We start from the raw sequence: 16,735 nt of genomic DNA, 5'->3' as shown, positions 1-16,735 counted from the left end.
TTCTTATTATCCAAAAGCAAAAGGCCATTCTATATTCAAAGGACTTCCCTCTGCAATGTATGTTTTTTCTGTGTCCTGTGTTATTTTAAAGCATCTAATAGAGTACATGTATAAATGTTAGGACAGGTGGCTATTTAAAAAGAGAAAAGTGAGAGAAGGAGAAATTTAAAATAAGCTAGAGGCAAATGTCAGGAAGCTTTTTAAAAAATTTTTATTACAGAGGTAATTAGAGAAAGCTGTAAAAATTAAGACTTAACCAGTAGGAGAGATTTAAAAGGAAACTGCTTTAGGAAATGTAGAAATGCTACTCTGAGGTTATGATTCTCAGGCATTGCTGTGAAATTCATTCAACTCATTTGCATACCTGAGATGAAAGCAACATTTCTGAACTTTATGGAAAAAAATAAGAGGCAATGGTCTAAGAAAAGAAGATAAAGAGATTCCATCCTCTCATGAGATGGAGCAGAATCAAGTCTTCAAGGAAGTTTTTCATAACTATAGATTTAATTGTCTAAAATCAAGAGCAACACAGTGACAGTAAATCAGTGCCTTTGTGTCCAAAATTAGAAATCCCACGAAGCATAAACATTGATGTTTTTAGTACAAAGCTACATATTTTTTAATTTAAAAAAAATTATTCTAGCCATGGAGGGATCTGTTCAATTTTATTAGACTAGGATTCTTGGCCTAGTTGCTATTATTTGAAAAACAAAATTCCATTCTCATAGCTAAGTATATTAACTGTCAAGACTGGGAAGGACCATGGACAGCAAAAAGGGCATTAAATAATTAAGTCTGCAACCCTAGGTTTATTACTTTAGCCTTCTGGGCCTCACTTTTCTCACCCACAAGATGGGGGTGAGCAGGTTCTTCTTTGCCTTGAATTAGTGATTTTCAATCAGTTGTTCACTAAATGCCATTTTACATATATATGTATATATATAATAGTATTTTTACACAATAACTCAAAAGTATATTTGTACATGTTTAATTTTAATTCATTCAAGTTAAATTGGAGAAATTGTGTAACAAATCCTAAAAATTTTTACTACCAAAGTGAAAACTTTTGTGGTCATAATTCAGTTCTCCCATATGTCTATTTAATTGAAAAAATTGAGTATCCTAAGATAGCAAGTTGATCTATAGAAACAGTTACCATTATCAACTACATCTCTCTGATAATAAAAATTTTCTCATTACTATACATCTAAAGTCAAAACAAACCTGAAATAGATTGATATGCAGCCATTAGCCATCATCCTTGAGATCTAATTTTTCTGTTTAGCAAAAGAGCCTCATTGTTCTCATTATTTTGTTATATAAAAAGGAAATATATATTAGAACTAATGCATGATGAAACATCACTCATTTCACTGACCAACAACATCTACTGACTTCCATGCTTGTGGATTGGCTCATCTAGTGATTCTTGGGGCTAAAGAGAGTGTTGACATCTACCCTATACTTTTCAAAATAATTCTTATATTTTTATAATTTTTTATTCTAAAGGCTAACTAATGTTGATGAGTTATAAGGCTACAGTAAAAACAATAAAACTCACTGATAATCTCCTTCGTCCACAAGAAACCACTGTTAATGCTTTTGCTTTACTTCTTTCCAGTCTGTAGTTCATAACATAACTCATACTATGTATGTACAGTAGACACTTGAAAGTTAATGATTTAGTATTCTTGGTTTCCACTCTTCTAAAGCAAACCTGAATACCCATGACATGCAAAACATGACATTTGGCTGAGACTAGAATTTGAGTATCTTGCTCTACAAGACCAACAATTGAGCCCAGCTTACTGCCCAGCATTTCTGTCCCTAGAGGGCTGTGTTGCTCTCTGCTGGTGTCATTCATGCAGCCATTTTTATGAAGTGATAAAATACTGTTTCCTAGCCTAAAGGGCCTCAGAGAGGAGGCCAAAATGTAATGCCTATTGAACTAAGGGATGGAAGGGAAGAGAAGTTAGGTTAAAATTTTAAAAATTTTTAAGTAAATGTTTTTCATTGGTGACTCACAGCTGTGACATCACTGGCTCCATTATATGGTTGCTGCCTAGTAGAGTGTGTTGTGATTACAGTCCCAACATGACACTCCCAGAAGTCCAGAGGCATGTCATTTCATTTTCTCATGACCTGCTCCATGTTTCACTTATTTTCTGCTTCATCCATTGAACACTCTGGTGTGAACCTTTTCCAATGTAGATAAGACACTTAGGATCTATACAAACGTGCAGTCCTCTCTTGTGTCTGTCATGCTGTAGTTATAGCTTCTGTCTTCCACCAGGAAGAACTATTTTTTAATGCAGCACCTTTGTGCAATTGTCTGTGTCATCTTTGTTTCTCAAGACCAGAAAGTCTCAAAATGTATGTCTGTGGTTCAGCACCAACTGAACCACAAAAGGCTTAGTTTTAGTTCAGCTAATAAGCACCTTATGTTTTCAGAGTACTTTTAAACGCAAAATATGCGACATTTGGCCTTGCATATCAGTCTGTAAGACTGGTAAGGCTGTTAAGGCTGTCTGGGGAAAATTGTGCAAGACATTGTTTGTGAGAAGATCAGAGAACCACCTTTTCAGATTTTTTTTGGCACAGAACTCTAGTTTTCCCTCCAAGGCAGTAATGAAGGGGGCTTAAATTGGCAAGAGTTGGACAAGTGTAAAAAGTTCTCACTCATCACACTATCATGGTCACAGTCATTAGCAAACAAGTCTGTTTCTAGCTGAAACCGCATCCAGATTCCCCCTTCCCTCAAGGAATTCAGAGCAATGAGCAATGGTCCTAAGCAGATGCCCAAACTTGTATGCCCCAACTAGCAGGTCTTGGTGAGTCCAAGGGACTTTGTCCAGTACCATTTAATTTGACAGCCTGGTGGGTAGGAGGAAAGATCACTCGTGAAACAACCTGGCTTGGGATCCCAACTCTACCTATTTACTGATTGAATAGCCCTATTCTCACTAAGCCTAGTTTTTTCATCCTATGAAGGATACTAACAATATCTGACCTCAGAGAGTTGTCATGAGGAATGAATGAATGGTGCTCTAGCTTTAAAGAACTTAACAGAGTGCCTGACACCCGATAAGCACTCGATAAATGTTAGTTGCTGCAGCTCTCGTGACTCAGGTTATAGTTATGGTGACTTTAACATTATCTCAGAGAAACTCCTCAACCCTGCAGAAATCAGCTTTCTAATCCATGGAAGGAAAAGTTAGGACTCTAGAATTCTGTTTTAGTATAGAAACTTCTCTGTTGTTTCAACAGCAGGAAACACAAATTCCTAGGAAATATATTCATGAAAGTATATCACACTTATCAGATTTTTTTAAAATATAATGACATGAGAAGTTAATATAATTAGCAACCTCTGAAATCCCAATCCCCAATTGCCTTAGTAACCCCCCACTTAAATAGCTGTGAGACATTGCCTTTTAATTTACATGGGATTTATGCCAAAAAAAGAAGAGCTCACTGTAAGAACTAGAAAATGGTTGCCTTTTTAGCAATTGAAGTATAATGTTTTCCTTAATTACAAGGTCTTTTTGTTTTTTTCAATGGGTAAATGATTTAGAAAAGTAACAACTTCCTTGCTCTTTAAATGATCAACCTCATTTAAATATACTGCTTTGTACAGTTAATGAGTAAGAAAGATCACCATAAAATCCACTTTCATGCATTATTTGTAATGAGATAAATGCATCAGAGTTCTGGTGCTTGTTAGAATGCATAGTCATAGCCACCCCAACTGTATAGATACCCCACACCACAAGACAATCAGTTAAAGAGGCCTTTCACTTCTAACAAGGCAGCTTATCACAAATAATAACAATCATGTATTATATTACACTTAAACTTTTTTAAAGTATAATTATTTATGAAATTCTTTTACTTGTGAGTTAATAGACCAGGTATCAGCACTGTCATTTTAAACCTCAACCTATCAGTTTACCTGCTAAGTGACTTCTTAACTTCATGAGGTTAGAGTGATCCTATGTAGACAATGAGTAGAATATTCCAGTCAGAGAACAGTCATAAGAACTAAATGAAATAATGACTGTTCTGTACTCAGCAAGTGGCCAAGCACTCACCAAAAGTCAGCTCTCATTATTAAATTCAGAGCCAAATGTGTGAAATGACTTGTCCAACATTCTATCTGTCTGAAGTTTATAATGCTTTTATATCCATTATCACAGGTCAGTTTTACAAACTCTAAAATCTCATGGAATAGATTATCAAATATATGTACAGCTTAAAAAAAAAATTTTGAATGCAAAGAAATTAAGTGACCTGCACCAAGTTAAGGTAGACCCAGGAAAGTTAGATCTTGGGCTCTAAGTGCTTTGAGCACTAGAGTCTCTCCTTTACTACCCGGCTTGTTTTCATCCATATGAATTATATTTCCAATATTTCTGTCTTATATCTTCTTAGACTCCCTGTGTAGCATTCATGTCACCAGATCCCACAAGTACCCTCAATCTATAATATACCTTCAGTTACCCATGAGATTTGGTATAAACCTCACATAGCTAGCCATGGCCTGCACAGAACTCCAGCCTTCTCAGTGCAGAGTTTGGCACCCTGGGTCTTTGAATTAACCACATACCCAGACTAAGCAAGCCTCTTTCATATAAGTATAAATACTGATGTTTACTTAGACCAAACAATGAACAAATCACTTAGGACTGTACAGGAAAAGATGGACAAAGCCTAAGGAAACATTAGTCCCACTTATTTAAAAGCAGTTCAGAAATTGCACTCATTAAATCAAGAATGTTTAACCACAGAAATGTAGACGTGAGGAAATGTTAATATTTGAGGTTAAATGATCCAAAAATCCAATAGCTGATTTTATAGCAGAAAATGAATATGTGCCATAAAATGTTTTTAAATCCTGGATGATGAAGCAGAGGCTTTTTTTGGCCTGGTTCCAAAAGATAAAGGAATGTGTTGCCTAGTAGGTACGAGGGTTTAAAAAACTTATAACTTATTTACAGAACATGTTCTCATTTTCTGCATCCCAACATCCCTCTTTGAACAATAGGGTAACCTTATGTGTTTAATGAAGTCACCAAATGTTAGAGCAGGACATATTTTGAGATGATCCCTAGTTTGGTGGTTTTCAACCTGTGGTCCACCAAGCTCCAAATCCTGCCCTCAGCAGCCCTGGGAAGGGGACACAGAGGCTAGAACTAGGTGAGTGGGTTTCTAGATACCCATTCTTACTGCATCTTAAAACTTCTGATCTCAATCAGTACATACATGGATATTTGCTTATGTCTAAAGTAATGCACTTACGGTCACACAGAAAGAAAGGATCAGAGAGTAGACCTTCCATCTCCCAATGCCTCAGGGGATGCTTTTCCTTATCATGCCGTGCTCCATTGTGCTCTGCCACTCATGAGGGAGCAAGTGCTCTTCCACATTTTAAGTCTCTCTCCTGCCCCATTCTAAAGTGTTGCTTAGGAAGAGAATGGCTTCTGTTACCCTGGAGTAGTCTACGGAAGATGAATTGCCATTTTCTGTGCCAGAACTCTCTACCACCCACAATTTCATTCATTTTTTTTTTATTAAGTACCTATATGTGCCAACTTCTGTGCTTAGTACCATGACAAAGGCAAAGAGTCAACAAAGGCCTGATCCAACTGCCTGGAGGGAGTTGGTTGGACAGTTACAAACCAGTGAAATACCTGAAAAGCTCATGAGACAGAAGAGATTTTTAAAAAGCTGTCATGGCTCTCTCTGGAGATACCCAGTAGAAGAAATAGATGCAGAGTCTAAGACAAGCAGGCTGGAAGCACAGTTGCCATGAAACTGTCCTTTCCCTGCCTCACATCATCTGGTCAGCTCCGCCTGCCAGCCCTGACTTCCTAACTGCTGAACTACCCTCCAAAACGGTCTGCCCTGTCACAAAGGTGGCAGACTAGTGAAAGGCAAGGAGTGGGGCTACAGACATCACAGTGATGAGAGGCAGTGTGGAAGTTTGTTTCGCCTTACTTTTGTTTGTTTGCTTTCAATCTGAACGGTTGTTTTATGGCTTGTGTCTACACACCAACCTTATAATTTCATTTGATGACTATTTACTAATTGCCTCTGTGCAGGGTACTGTGCTAAGAGACACAGTAAAGAACCATTAGGGATGCTGTCCCATAGTGTAAAACTAAAAGGAACTTACAGCCAGAAGTAGCTACACAGTTAACAGTGATAAGAGGAGTTAGTGCTGTGTGTGTTGGGAAGAAGAAAGAAGAATTTCTGAATAGATGTTAAGAGAGAAAATAAGGACAGGCTTTAGAGGAGGTCACCCCTGACTAAGAAATGGCTTTGAGCATTGTAATTATGGGGCCACTTAAGGTTTCTGAGTTAGAAAGTGAAATATCCGTTGCTATGACAGCATTGGACAGGCTGGATTGGAGGAGGCAATGCTTGCCGACAGAAAGATCTGTTGGGAGACTACTATAAACTCAGGAGGAGCTGTGCTTGGCAGACATCACAAGTGTGTGCTTGTAGTACACACAAGACAGAGAAGTAGAGACATATCTTGGTCCCTAGCTGTATGGGATATATATGTATATATGAGATATATATATACATATATATATATATATAGAGAGAGAGAGAGAGAGAAACAGAATAAGAGAGAGAGAGAGAGCACTGAGAGGAGGTGCTTAGCAGTCAGGGATCACAAGTGAAGAAGCAGTTTGCAGGGGAAGGTAAAGTATTACCTGATTGTTGAACTTCATCCAGAGCACATCGAGCTGTCAGGAAGTCAGAAATGAAGCTGCGCAGCTCAGAAGAACAGGAATAGGGCCTCCCCGGTGGCGCAGCGGTTGAGCGCTGGGTTGCGAAGCTGCCCGCAGCCTCTGCAGCGCCGGTTCGATCCCCGGCTGCTCCCGGGCCACCGGAGGAGGGTCCCATGTGGCACGCAGACCTCTCCTGCCGCCCGCTGACCTCTCCTGCCACCCGCTGCTCCCCTCAGCAGTGTACTTCGGTCCTTCTGCCTGCTCTGCTCCCTGCTCTGGCTCTGGTGAATTCTCTCACCCTCCCGCACTTCTGACTGTACCCAGTGCTTGTATAAATAAATAAATAAAAATAAATCTTTAAAAAAAGAAAAAAAAAAACAGGAATAATTGAAATCATGACAAGGACTCCCTTTGGTTCATTTTATTATAAAAAGAACCCAGAACTCTGCAATTTAGGTACCTGCCCATGGAGTTAGTAATACCAGGATTTTTCTTGGAGAGAGAGATGTATCACACCATGTAAATCCCACCAGTGAGTAGTTTGAACCTTATTATGGCTTGATTTTTAAAGTCAGAGACACTATTGTAATGTTGCCTCTATAAAGATTTCAGGACAGAGTGTCAATTTTTATTTTTAATGGCACATGAAATTTAAGATGATGGCCATGTTTTATCATTTGTATTATATTTCCAATTATTTCTGCCTTATACCTTCTTAAGCTTCAATTTCATCTTAAAGACTCTAGTTGCTATGTTTGTAAAAAGAAGTACATTATAGAAAACTTGGAAAACAAAAACATTTAAAAAAAGAAAAATAGCACTCATAATCAAACAGCAAGAACTAGGAACTGTTCTTTGGTCTTTATGTAATATACTTGTATATGCACATACACATATATAAAGACTTCATGAAAATAATTGTATAAATGATGCACGAACATCTGTATTTTCTTAGTATTTTGTATCCATTGTACATTTCACTTTGTATTTGATTTTTTTCAATTGGCATTTTCTCTGATTCTAATTTGAGCATTTCACATGTCACAAAACTGTTTTAAAGAGCTTCATGATTTGGTACTGATTTATATTTCATTGCATGAGGCTGTCATAACATTGAAGAATTCTCTTGTCATTGGACAGTTCAGCAAGGTGTGTGCTTACAAAGGATCAGGTGTGATAATCTATTTTCTACTTATACCATAGAAGCCCAGAATAACCACGTCCTCATCCGCACTCTCTCCTCAGGCCCCCGAGGATGGGGATTTTAGATGGGGCAGGTGATTGCACAGTAAAAGTATATGAGAGATGAGATTAGCTAAGGCAACAGAGGCTAAACAGTCTTACCCCAAACCAACTGTCTTATATCTTCATTTGTGATCAATTTTTTTAAAAAATCATTTTTGCCTCCTTACATTTTCAGATGCCTGTCCAAATGTATGCACGACTCTGCACATGCACCTACCCATGAAACCTAAATATGGAAAGAACTTTTTAAAGTCCCCAAATGTTATGCTTTTTCCTCTTTCCTCAGCATATACTCTCTGCCTTGGAACAAAAGCTGTCTTAATGGGAAGCGATAGGAAGTTAAGTTGAGGCAGGAGCGTGTGCCTTTCTGTGACAGTGTGGTGAAAGACCAGGGCCATGGCATGAACCCCAGGAGAGAGCAGAGGCCAGGCACGCGAATATGCATTAACAGGACTGGACAGAGCACCATTGTTTTGATCTTTCTGTTTTCACAGGTGCCATAGAGTCATTTTATGAGTCTTCACCATGACCCATGCCATAGAAAGACAAATATAGCTATAGCTTTGCTGAATCCAGGTTTAAAGCCCCTTGTTCAAAAAAAATAATAATTTCTAAATCAGGCCAAAGCAAAGCCCAACATCTTGAATTCTATACACTCCCCCTTTTAACCTTGTTCTTCTCTTCTAGTCTGTCTCCTTTAACATCATTGCCTCCATTTTAAATATCATCAGCTGATAAATCAACTGGCAGAGATCTGCAACAGTTCATTCTAATATTAAAAAAGACAAATCACAGCTATAAATTTTTTCAGGAGAGAAGGCAATGATATGCATTTTTGCATTTAGAAGTGATATAGCCATGTGTAAAGATAGTAAGGGTAGGAAAGATATTGTGTATCATATTGTATATTCTACTTTCTATTCAATTTTTTCAATTGACATTTTTCATCATTCCAATTTGAGCATTTTCCATGTCACAAATGTGGCAAAGTCGATTTTATTTATTCCTTTAGTAACTACTGTTAGTGTATACCACAATATATGTAGAAATTATCAGGAGAATCTTGTAATGTTGGCACTCTTTAAATATATTTCTTTTAGAAAGAAACTGTCCTTAATAGACAGGATGTACTGGAAAGAAATCAAATCATTCTAATAAGAGGCAGGATTAATCTTTCACCTCCAATTTCTTGTCTGTCAGAAGAAGATGGACAAATAGCAAATTTCTCAAACTCGATAAAAACAGGGAGAAAATTTGAAAGTTAATATTTATTGTCTGTTTCACTGTTTTACTGGAGCTGTAGGCTCCAAAGGCAGCATGCATTTTGGTGAGCATTGTTACTTGAGGATGATACACACCCATACACAATGAAAATTTGGTCATACAAATGAAGACAACAAAAACTTGGTCAAACAAATAAACACAGAAAATGTAGCCATGTAAGATAAATTAGCACTGCAGTGGTTTTCCACTGGGACTAGGAGTCTTTTTTTTTTTCATCCCTTTGTTTCCATTTTCTTTCCAACAGATGTAATTCCTTGCAGACATTCCCTTGCCTTTCAGTAGGTTCTTCAGGAACTACCCTCCTTATCATTTATTCTTTCCTCATTTCTCATGATCTCTAGTCCGAGCTGGTTTGTTGTTGTTTTTTTTTTTTTATCATTCTGGCCCATAGTATGCCCAGCTTACTCTTTCTACTCGAAAGCATATGTGTGCTAGCCATGTAAATAGAACACATCATATCATCCCATGTCAGAGGATGGGATAAAATGTAAAGTATTGATTTGCTTAAATATAAATATCTACATTTATATTGAATATGAATATATAGAGACCCTTCCAGTCATCCCAAGGATACACATAGAATAGCTGAATTCATTCACTATTCAAAAGGGTTCCAAAATAAGTATTCTCTGCTCATGCCTAGCATAGTCTGCCCCAGCTGCCATCTATTGAGTTCGCTCTCTATCCCCTTTCTAGATGAAGGCTCTGTTGCACTAGCCCTTTTATTCAAGACCCAGGAGTTATAAATCTTCCACAAGCTGGGGGTCTCAATGAGAAGAAAGTTTTACCAGTTGGAGGCTATAATTGAAATTAGTGAGGCTAGTTAGTGCAATTTACTGGAGTCCTTAAAGTCTCTGGGGACTTCCACACTGCCTACCATGTCATTCCTTGTGGATCCATTAGCCACACAGTCTATAATGTCATTTCATATGGCTCCTTTAGTCTCGTTATAATTCTCACAAGTTTCCTAGGGCACCAGATATAGTAACAGCCCTGACAGTCACCACCACCATATTAGTAGTTAACACTGTATTACATTTTAGAGACTACACAAAAAAATCTTTTATATTTATTATATCACTTCAACTGCCCAGAACCTGCTTTTGTTGACAGTTGGCTATGATGTTCAGTAGTTCACCTTCCTTTTATAAAATAACCAGATGGTTGCTTTCCAGATATTACTAAAACCCTTAGGTTGCCAAGAGAAGAAACCTATTTGCTAGTGCACATTACATAGTATTGACAATCTTCAGGTACATACTCCTGTGCTTAGCGAGCTCCCTCTTTCATCAGAAATAAGATAGTGATCATAATTGCTTGGTTAGCATCTGGAAGTAACGTTAATAATGATGATAATAATGACCTCATAGGATGTATAATTTGTGGGATTAAAGAACATTTACAAGCTTATTGTGTCATAGTTAATGATGAGGTGTCAAGTTTTCTTGCCACCACCCTTTCCAGTGATATTTCCTGCTTGGATCAGAGAACTAATTCTAGTAAACGGTGCCCTGTCAAAGAACTTACTCCATCTTAAAGCATAAAGTTATAGTATAAAAATATTGAACTGTTTTAGCATTGGTTTTCAGAGACAATTTATTAATGTTATTGTGCATTTGTCTAAAAAATTGTATAATGTAATCATTTAGTGTTTATTTTATTGTGTGTACCTTCTACTCAGAGGGTTGGCATTATTGTTCCTAACAGTGACGGATACAAGCAGATCATGCCTTATGACCTCTACCATCCCCTTCCTCGGTACGTAAATCAATCATCCTGATGCTAGAATTAGTAAATCAGTCTTCTGCTTCTTTTATATACATAGAGATGTAGATTTTGTTTTTCTATAAAAATAAAATGGCAGATAATATATTTTGCAATCCATCCTGGGCTCTGCTTTTGAATAATAATTGACCCCCTCAGACTATAAGCTTGTCATTCAAAAACCATTTTAAGATAGGATAATATTACATTAGAGTGGACACAGTAATTCTCTCAGATTAGATACAGTGTATAGGTTTATGTTATGTCTTTCTTTCACTCCCTTTGTCCTAGTCTATGTTTCCTCTGCAATAGAACCCTAGTCATTAAAGTGCTATTGCTAACTGTTAAATAAACACTGCCTTAAGTATTATCACAATACCACAAATGTGGAATTCCAGATGTGATATACTCTGCATAGGGACTCTAAATATTCTCCTTTTACTCTGAAGAAATTAAGTAGAAAAAGGCAGATTTTTTATATCCTTATTGTTTAGAAAATTTGGAGGGGCTTTAAAAAATAACAACATACAATTCCATTCATTGTGTTGCTTTTTAAAAGTGCAGTATTTCTCCAAACTAGAAAAAATAAAGTGATTCAGGCACTTAAAAAAAAAAAAACCTGTTCTCTTTATTAATATATTCATAAGAAAACTGGAGAAGCTGAAAAATACACTAGCTACTGGGGTATCACCTGCCACCTTGGAAACAGCTCCCTAGAGAGCAGAATTAGCATTGGGTTTGAAGAAACCACTCATTGAGATCTTTGCTCTATTCTCTCTACACGTTTGTCCTTCAGGGTGTCAGCTACTATTTAGAACTCTGATTTCAAATCAGATTGCAAAAGTTGGAAATAATCCAAGGTAATTTTCTCAATATCAAACTAAACAAACCCCAGGAAAAAAAATTTATTCTGAACTGCAAAATAAAGCAAAGTTTAATAGAAAATCTCCAACTACTTAATGAATTGGGATACAAACTGGGATCCTGAGGTCACCTAGTCCAGCTCCCCCGGTGATGCTTCATTCTCTCCTTCCCCCAACACCCAACATTCATACCCATACACCACACATGTGCATATCTGTATACCTAAGGAATATGTATTTACATGTACATACACGTATATATTAATATGCTGCAGGTATTCTGACCACTACTTAAATATATCTAGCTATAGGCAAGGAAGTCACCTTGCAACACTGTAATGGTAGCATTTTAATGTATACTACATGTGGTTGTTTGGGTTTCTTTTATTACATTCTTCTATGAAAGGATTGCTTCATTGGTCAGCTCTCCTATTTCCCTATGGCTATATTGATAAATCTGATGAATTATTACAGAATGTTGTTGATGTATCATTGTGTTGGTTTGATCTAGAACCAAACCTAAGGTGAATTCTTTTTGGGAAAAAAATGAAAATATAAAAATATTAATTGAACCAAAATTGCATTTGACTTCCCTTTTGGTATCTGTGCAATAAGAATCTGAGGGACACATGTTTCTGTGTGAGACCATAGACTTCAAGATAAAGGCAAAGTTGGGTGTCTCGGGCAAGCAACCTCAGGTTTATGTTTTTCCCCTTGTATTGGCACACTCCTATGTTTTTTTCATGTCTATGATCTCTCTTGTTTTTAATTCTCTGGTATGACTAATGCCTATCTTAGGTTAGGCATTTTTGATTTCTTATGTATTTGGATTTTCTGCAAATGCCTTACATCCAGTGTTCTCAATGGTGGGTTGAAATGAACCCCCAAATGTTTGTTTGTACCCAGTCCTGTGGATCCAGTGGCCTCTCTGTGCATCCCAATAGGAAGAGACAAATAAATAGACTGCATTTCTTACCCCTTGTACTGCTGTAACTGAACTAGTTTGGAAGTTAGATATTCTGCTTTATTAATAAAATCTTAGTAAGTGGAAGCTATTTCTACAAATATGTTTTCATTTCATAAAAACAACTAATGCTCAAAATGGTTCTCAGATGGCAGCTACCCACTAATCAAGTCAGAAGGCTTTACTTATTTAAATGGGTTTAATACCAGAAGTGTAGCTACAAAACACAAGCAGTTTTTTATTGTTCTTTCTTGATTTCCTCCTTTGTAACACATACCTGAATATAATAGTGTATTCTAATGAATTATTTTTTTAATTTTTAGTTAATATATGCAACTTCTCCATATCATTCTTAATTTTGAGAATTTCTGCATCGAGGCACACTCTGTATAAAAAATTAAAAGCCAAAGAAGTTAAACTGTCATTCTTCTACGCTTTAAAATATGCACTTTATTTCCTCTAAGCACTTACCTGGCCCATGGTTTAAGAAAGCCAAACTTATATCCTTTCTCAGCTTTTGTTATACTTCCTTTAATATGCCCATACATGTTTTTCTTTGAGATTCCACATAACCCTATTATTATACAGGAATTTACATAATTTTTCACATATAAAGCTATAGTTGTATACTGGAGCCATACTATAAATTCTTAGAATAATATTAGCATCATTTGTCTTTCTGTGATAACTGACACTGAAAAAGATACTTATTAGGGTTTATGATACTACATTATGGGTCAGGTCCAAGTGTTGAAACAGAAATTAATCACTGTCTCTTTAGAAGGGTCAAATTTAAGGAGTTTAAAGTACCAAATAGAAAATGTCCTTTTCCTATGGCATCTTAATGCTCTAAAAGATTAAATGTACATTCAAAAATATATTCCCAGTTCACTGTCAGATCAAATCCAATGTGAATAAGTACTTAATATTCAGCTCAAGGTTCAGGCTAAATCAGATCTGCTGTCCAGCTCCAGAGGAATGCTCTCCAGAGATTACATGGAGACAAATGAATTGGTCTTACCCTTTTGGAAGAGAAACTTTCCGCAAAGCTACTTCATTCTCTTGAAAGGTATCTGAAAGACTCCTAAGCGCTAAACAGAGGGCCTCAGTTTCCCCATAATAACATTTTCTTAGGTGTCTCCTGGGGAAATATGCTTAGGAAAATATTGTATTTGGCAGCATGTTTAGGCTGTTGGCAGTGAAGGTAATAGTTGTTGCCTATACTTGAACAGTGCAGAGAAAATGTGGAGGAAAATTCTCTAACTGGGAAACACACATTATTCCAGCTCACACAGTAGCGAAATCAGACTGACGATATCGAGGAAATCTTACTCTAGAGTAGAGTAAGATGGTATGATTGTGCAACATTTTTTAATATAACTATACAGTGAATAAACTTGGTGACATTTTGTTTTTCTCTAATTAAAATTATATCTAACATAATTTTAAGAGAAATCTTAGAGTTCCTTAGCAGTCCTCATCAACAAGTACAATACCCATAAACAAGACAAGCTTAGTCCCGATGTTTCTGTCTTTTTAAATTCCTCATTCTTTAAATCCACAGGAGGAGAGAAGAGAATCAGGCAAAGATAACCTCGCTATACCTGATCTGAAATGCTTCAGAGCTCTGTAATGCTCTGAGAAATAAATGGAATTCTAGTAAATTTTACTGACAATCTTATTTTCTCTCACTTAATTGTATCTCTAGATTCTGATGCCATCAGCCTCCCAACCAAAAATAAACCTCTTCCAGGAGTTTTTTTTTTTTTTTTCCACTTGGGGAAAGCTAACAGCCAAGATCTCTCAACAGATAGGGAACATATAGATCCTGCTTATGTTAACATATTTGCCCCTCAGCTTAATGGTAACATCTTTTGAACATCAGAATGTGCTGAATCCATGTAGAAGCAAAGGAGAAAAGATGTTCGATTTACCTTGATTTTGATAAGCTTCTTATTTAAAAGTATCCAAAAGCTAAGTAATAAAGCACTGCATTGAAAATGTACATACCAGCCCAGGTGCAATCTGTTAGAGTTAACTCATGAGCCAATTTCAGCCTCAGTATGGGTACTTGATGAGATTTAGTACAAATATATATATATATATGTGTGTGTGTGCGTGTATATATGTATATATACACACATATAGGCATATATAGTATCATGTGTGCAGAATATTTGAAATGTATTATAGGATATAAAATAACATAAATGTACATACAGAGACACAGAAAATATATTAAGACTCTAAGTAGAAGGACTGACAATCCTATTTTGAACAGGTTACAGGCAGCACAAGCATCCTTGTTCACAGCTCTCCAAACAGTCCCTTCTCACACGTGTGTAGGTTCGAGGCTTACAGAGCACTTTTCCCAACATTGAATCCTTCTGTCTTGCTCATCGGATTCCAGACAATAGGTAGCTTTTGTTCTCTGGACCATAGTCTCTCAGAACCCAAGTGCCCCCTAGGCCCTGGGAACGGGGTGGCGGCAAGGTCACTGAGGAGGTTTGGCAATGTGCATGTCTGCCCTGATGACTCCCCTTGCTTCTGTAGGTGGGAGGCCACTCCATGGACCGCGTGCTCCTCCTCGTGTGGGGGGGGCATCCAGAGCCGGGCAGTTTCCTGTGTGGAGGAGGACATCCAGGGGCATGTCACCTCAGTGGAAGAGTGGAAATGCATGTACACCCCTAAGATGCCCATCGTGCAGCCCTGCAACATTTTTGACTGCCCTAAATGGCTGGCACAGGAGTGGTCTCCGGTAACTGTGCCTTCTTTCTTTGTTCATTAGGAGAGTAAGTCCACTCTTCCCTCTCGTCACTATGACCCCACTGGCTACCAGTGCAGCTACCCGCTTTCTCGAAGTGTCTAGAAGCCCACCAGTTTAGTTCCTGGAGTTGGCATGCCCCAAATCCAGAATTAAATGAGTAAAAAACATGTAGAGTACATATAAATGTGTATTTTTCAAGTTAGGCCAGAAAGCCTCTGTCACTCCTTATCATATCCTCCCAGGCAGCAAGGGGAGGCAAAGGCCCATCAAGTAGAATCGGGGTCAGATGATTGAGACCGAGTCTGTGAAAGCTGCTTTGATGATAGATCTCAGTAGCGCAAAAGTTTGGTTTCATTTTTATTTCTTATACTCTGTCTATATCCAAAAAGGGCCCAAATGGATTTGAATTAAATTATATCTTATAGCTCAATGAAAAAAGGATGAAATGAAAAGGCCAAAATAAGAAAGATGGAGCCAAAGTAAGATAAGTAAAACAAAAAACTTCTAACGGTTAAGGAAGCTATTTTAGCAGCTTAAAATGTTTTGAATTTCCTAGATGCTAATGCAAAAAGATTCGAATGGCAAAGGTGATAGAAAGATGAGATAAACCATTTTGCCCTTAGCTCCAGAGATGGTTAAAAGCTCTTTACTTACCCATGTGGTTTCTGGCATCAGGTCAAAGCTGATGTTTCCCTCTATCTAGAGTTGCTTCCAAGCATATGTCACTGAATCACTGAAGATGCTGTCTACATCTCGCCATTGAATCAGTTTCTTTAAACGTCTTTTATGTCAATGCAATCAATTGGATCAGTCACACAGTAATACAACAGAGCTAAGATGAAAGTTGAAAAAAATTAGTGTAGGAGCCAAGCACTTCCCGTAGTTTGGACATAACAGCCACTAGCAAAGTGACTACATAAAATTAAAATGCAGTGTTGGTGATCAAAATTGAGCATACCCTACAGTTTCTTCTTTTTGCTGCTTGGTTTGAGACTTTGCACACAGTGGGGGCTTAAGTATTGCTGACTAAGAACTTGAAAGTGATTTAATTTTCAGTCAGCTTCATCCCAAATAAAACAGTGATCCTATGACTGGTAAGAAGGGATAT

At 37.3% G+C, this 16,735-nt stretch overlaps 1 protein-coding gene across 5 annotated transcripts in view; it reads left to right on the top strand.

Annotated features, from left to right (window-relative positions):
• ADAMTSL1 (ADAMTS like 1) overlaps positions 1 to 16,735 on the top strand; it is an 861,052-nt gene that overhangs the window by 659,211 nt on the left and 185,106 nt on the right. For 4 of the 5 annotated variants that reach the window (XM_054689144.1, XM_054689147.1, XM_037494100.2 and 1 more), the window contains 2 exons: positions 10,977 to 11,027; positions 15,414 to 15,618. In XM_054689144.1, coding sequence (XP_054545119.1) covers positions 10,977 to 11,027; positions 15,414 to 15,618 — 256 coding nt within the window. The remainder of the gene's footprint in view (positions 1 to 10,976; positions 11,028 to 15,413; positions 15,619 to 16,735) is intronic. The other variant, XM_054689145.1, reaches the window with a different exon arrangement.

This window comes from Talpa occidentalis, unplaced genomic scaffold, assembly GCF_014898055.3.
Source record: "Talpa occidentalis isolate TD23 unplaced genomic scaffold, MPIMG_talOcc4v2.1 talOcc4.7, whole genome shotgun sequence".
NCBI classification, from domain to species: Eukaryota; Metazoa; Chordata; class Mammalia; order Eulipotyphla; family Talpidae; genus Talpa; species Talpa occidentalis.
This window is presented reverse-complemented; position numbering and strand designations above follow the sequence as displayed.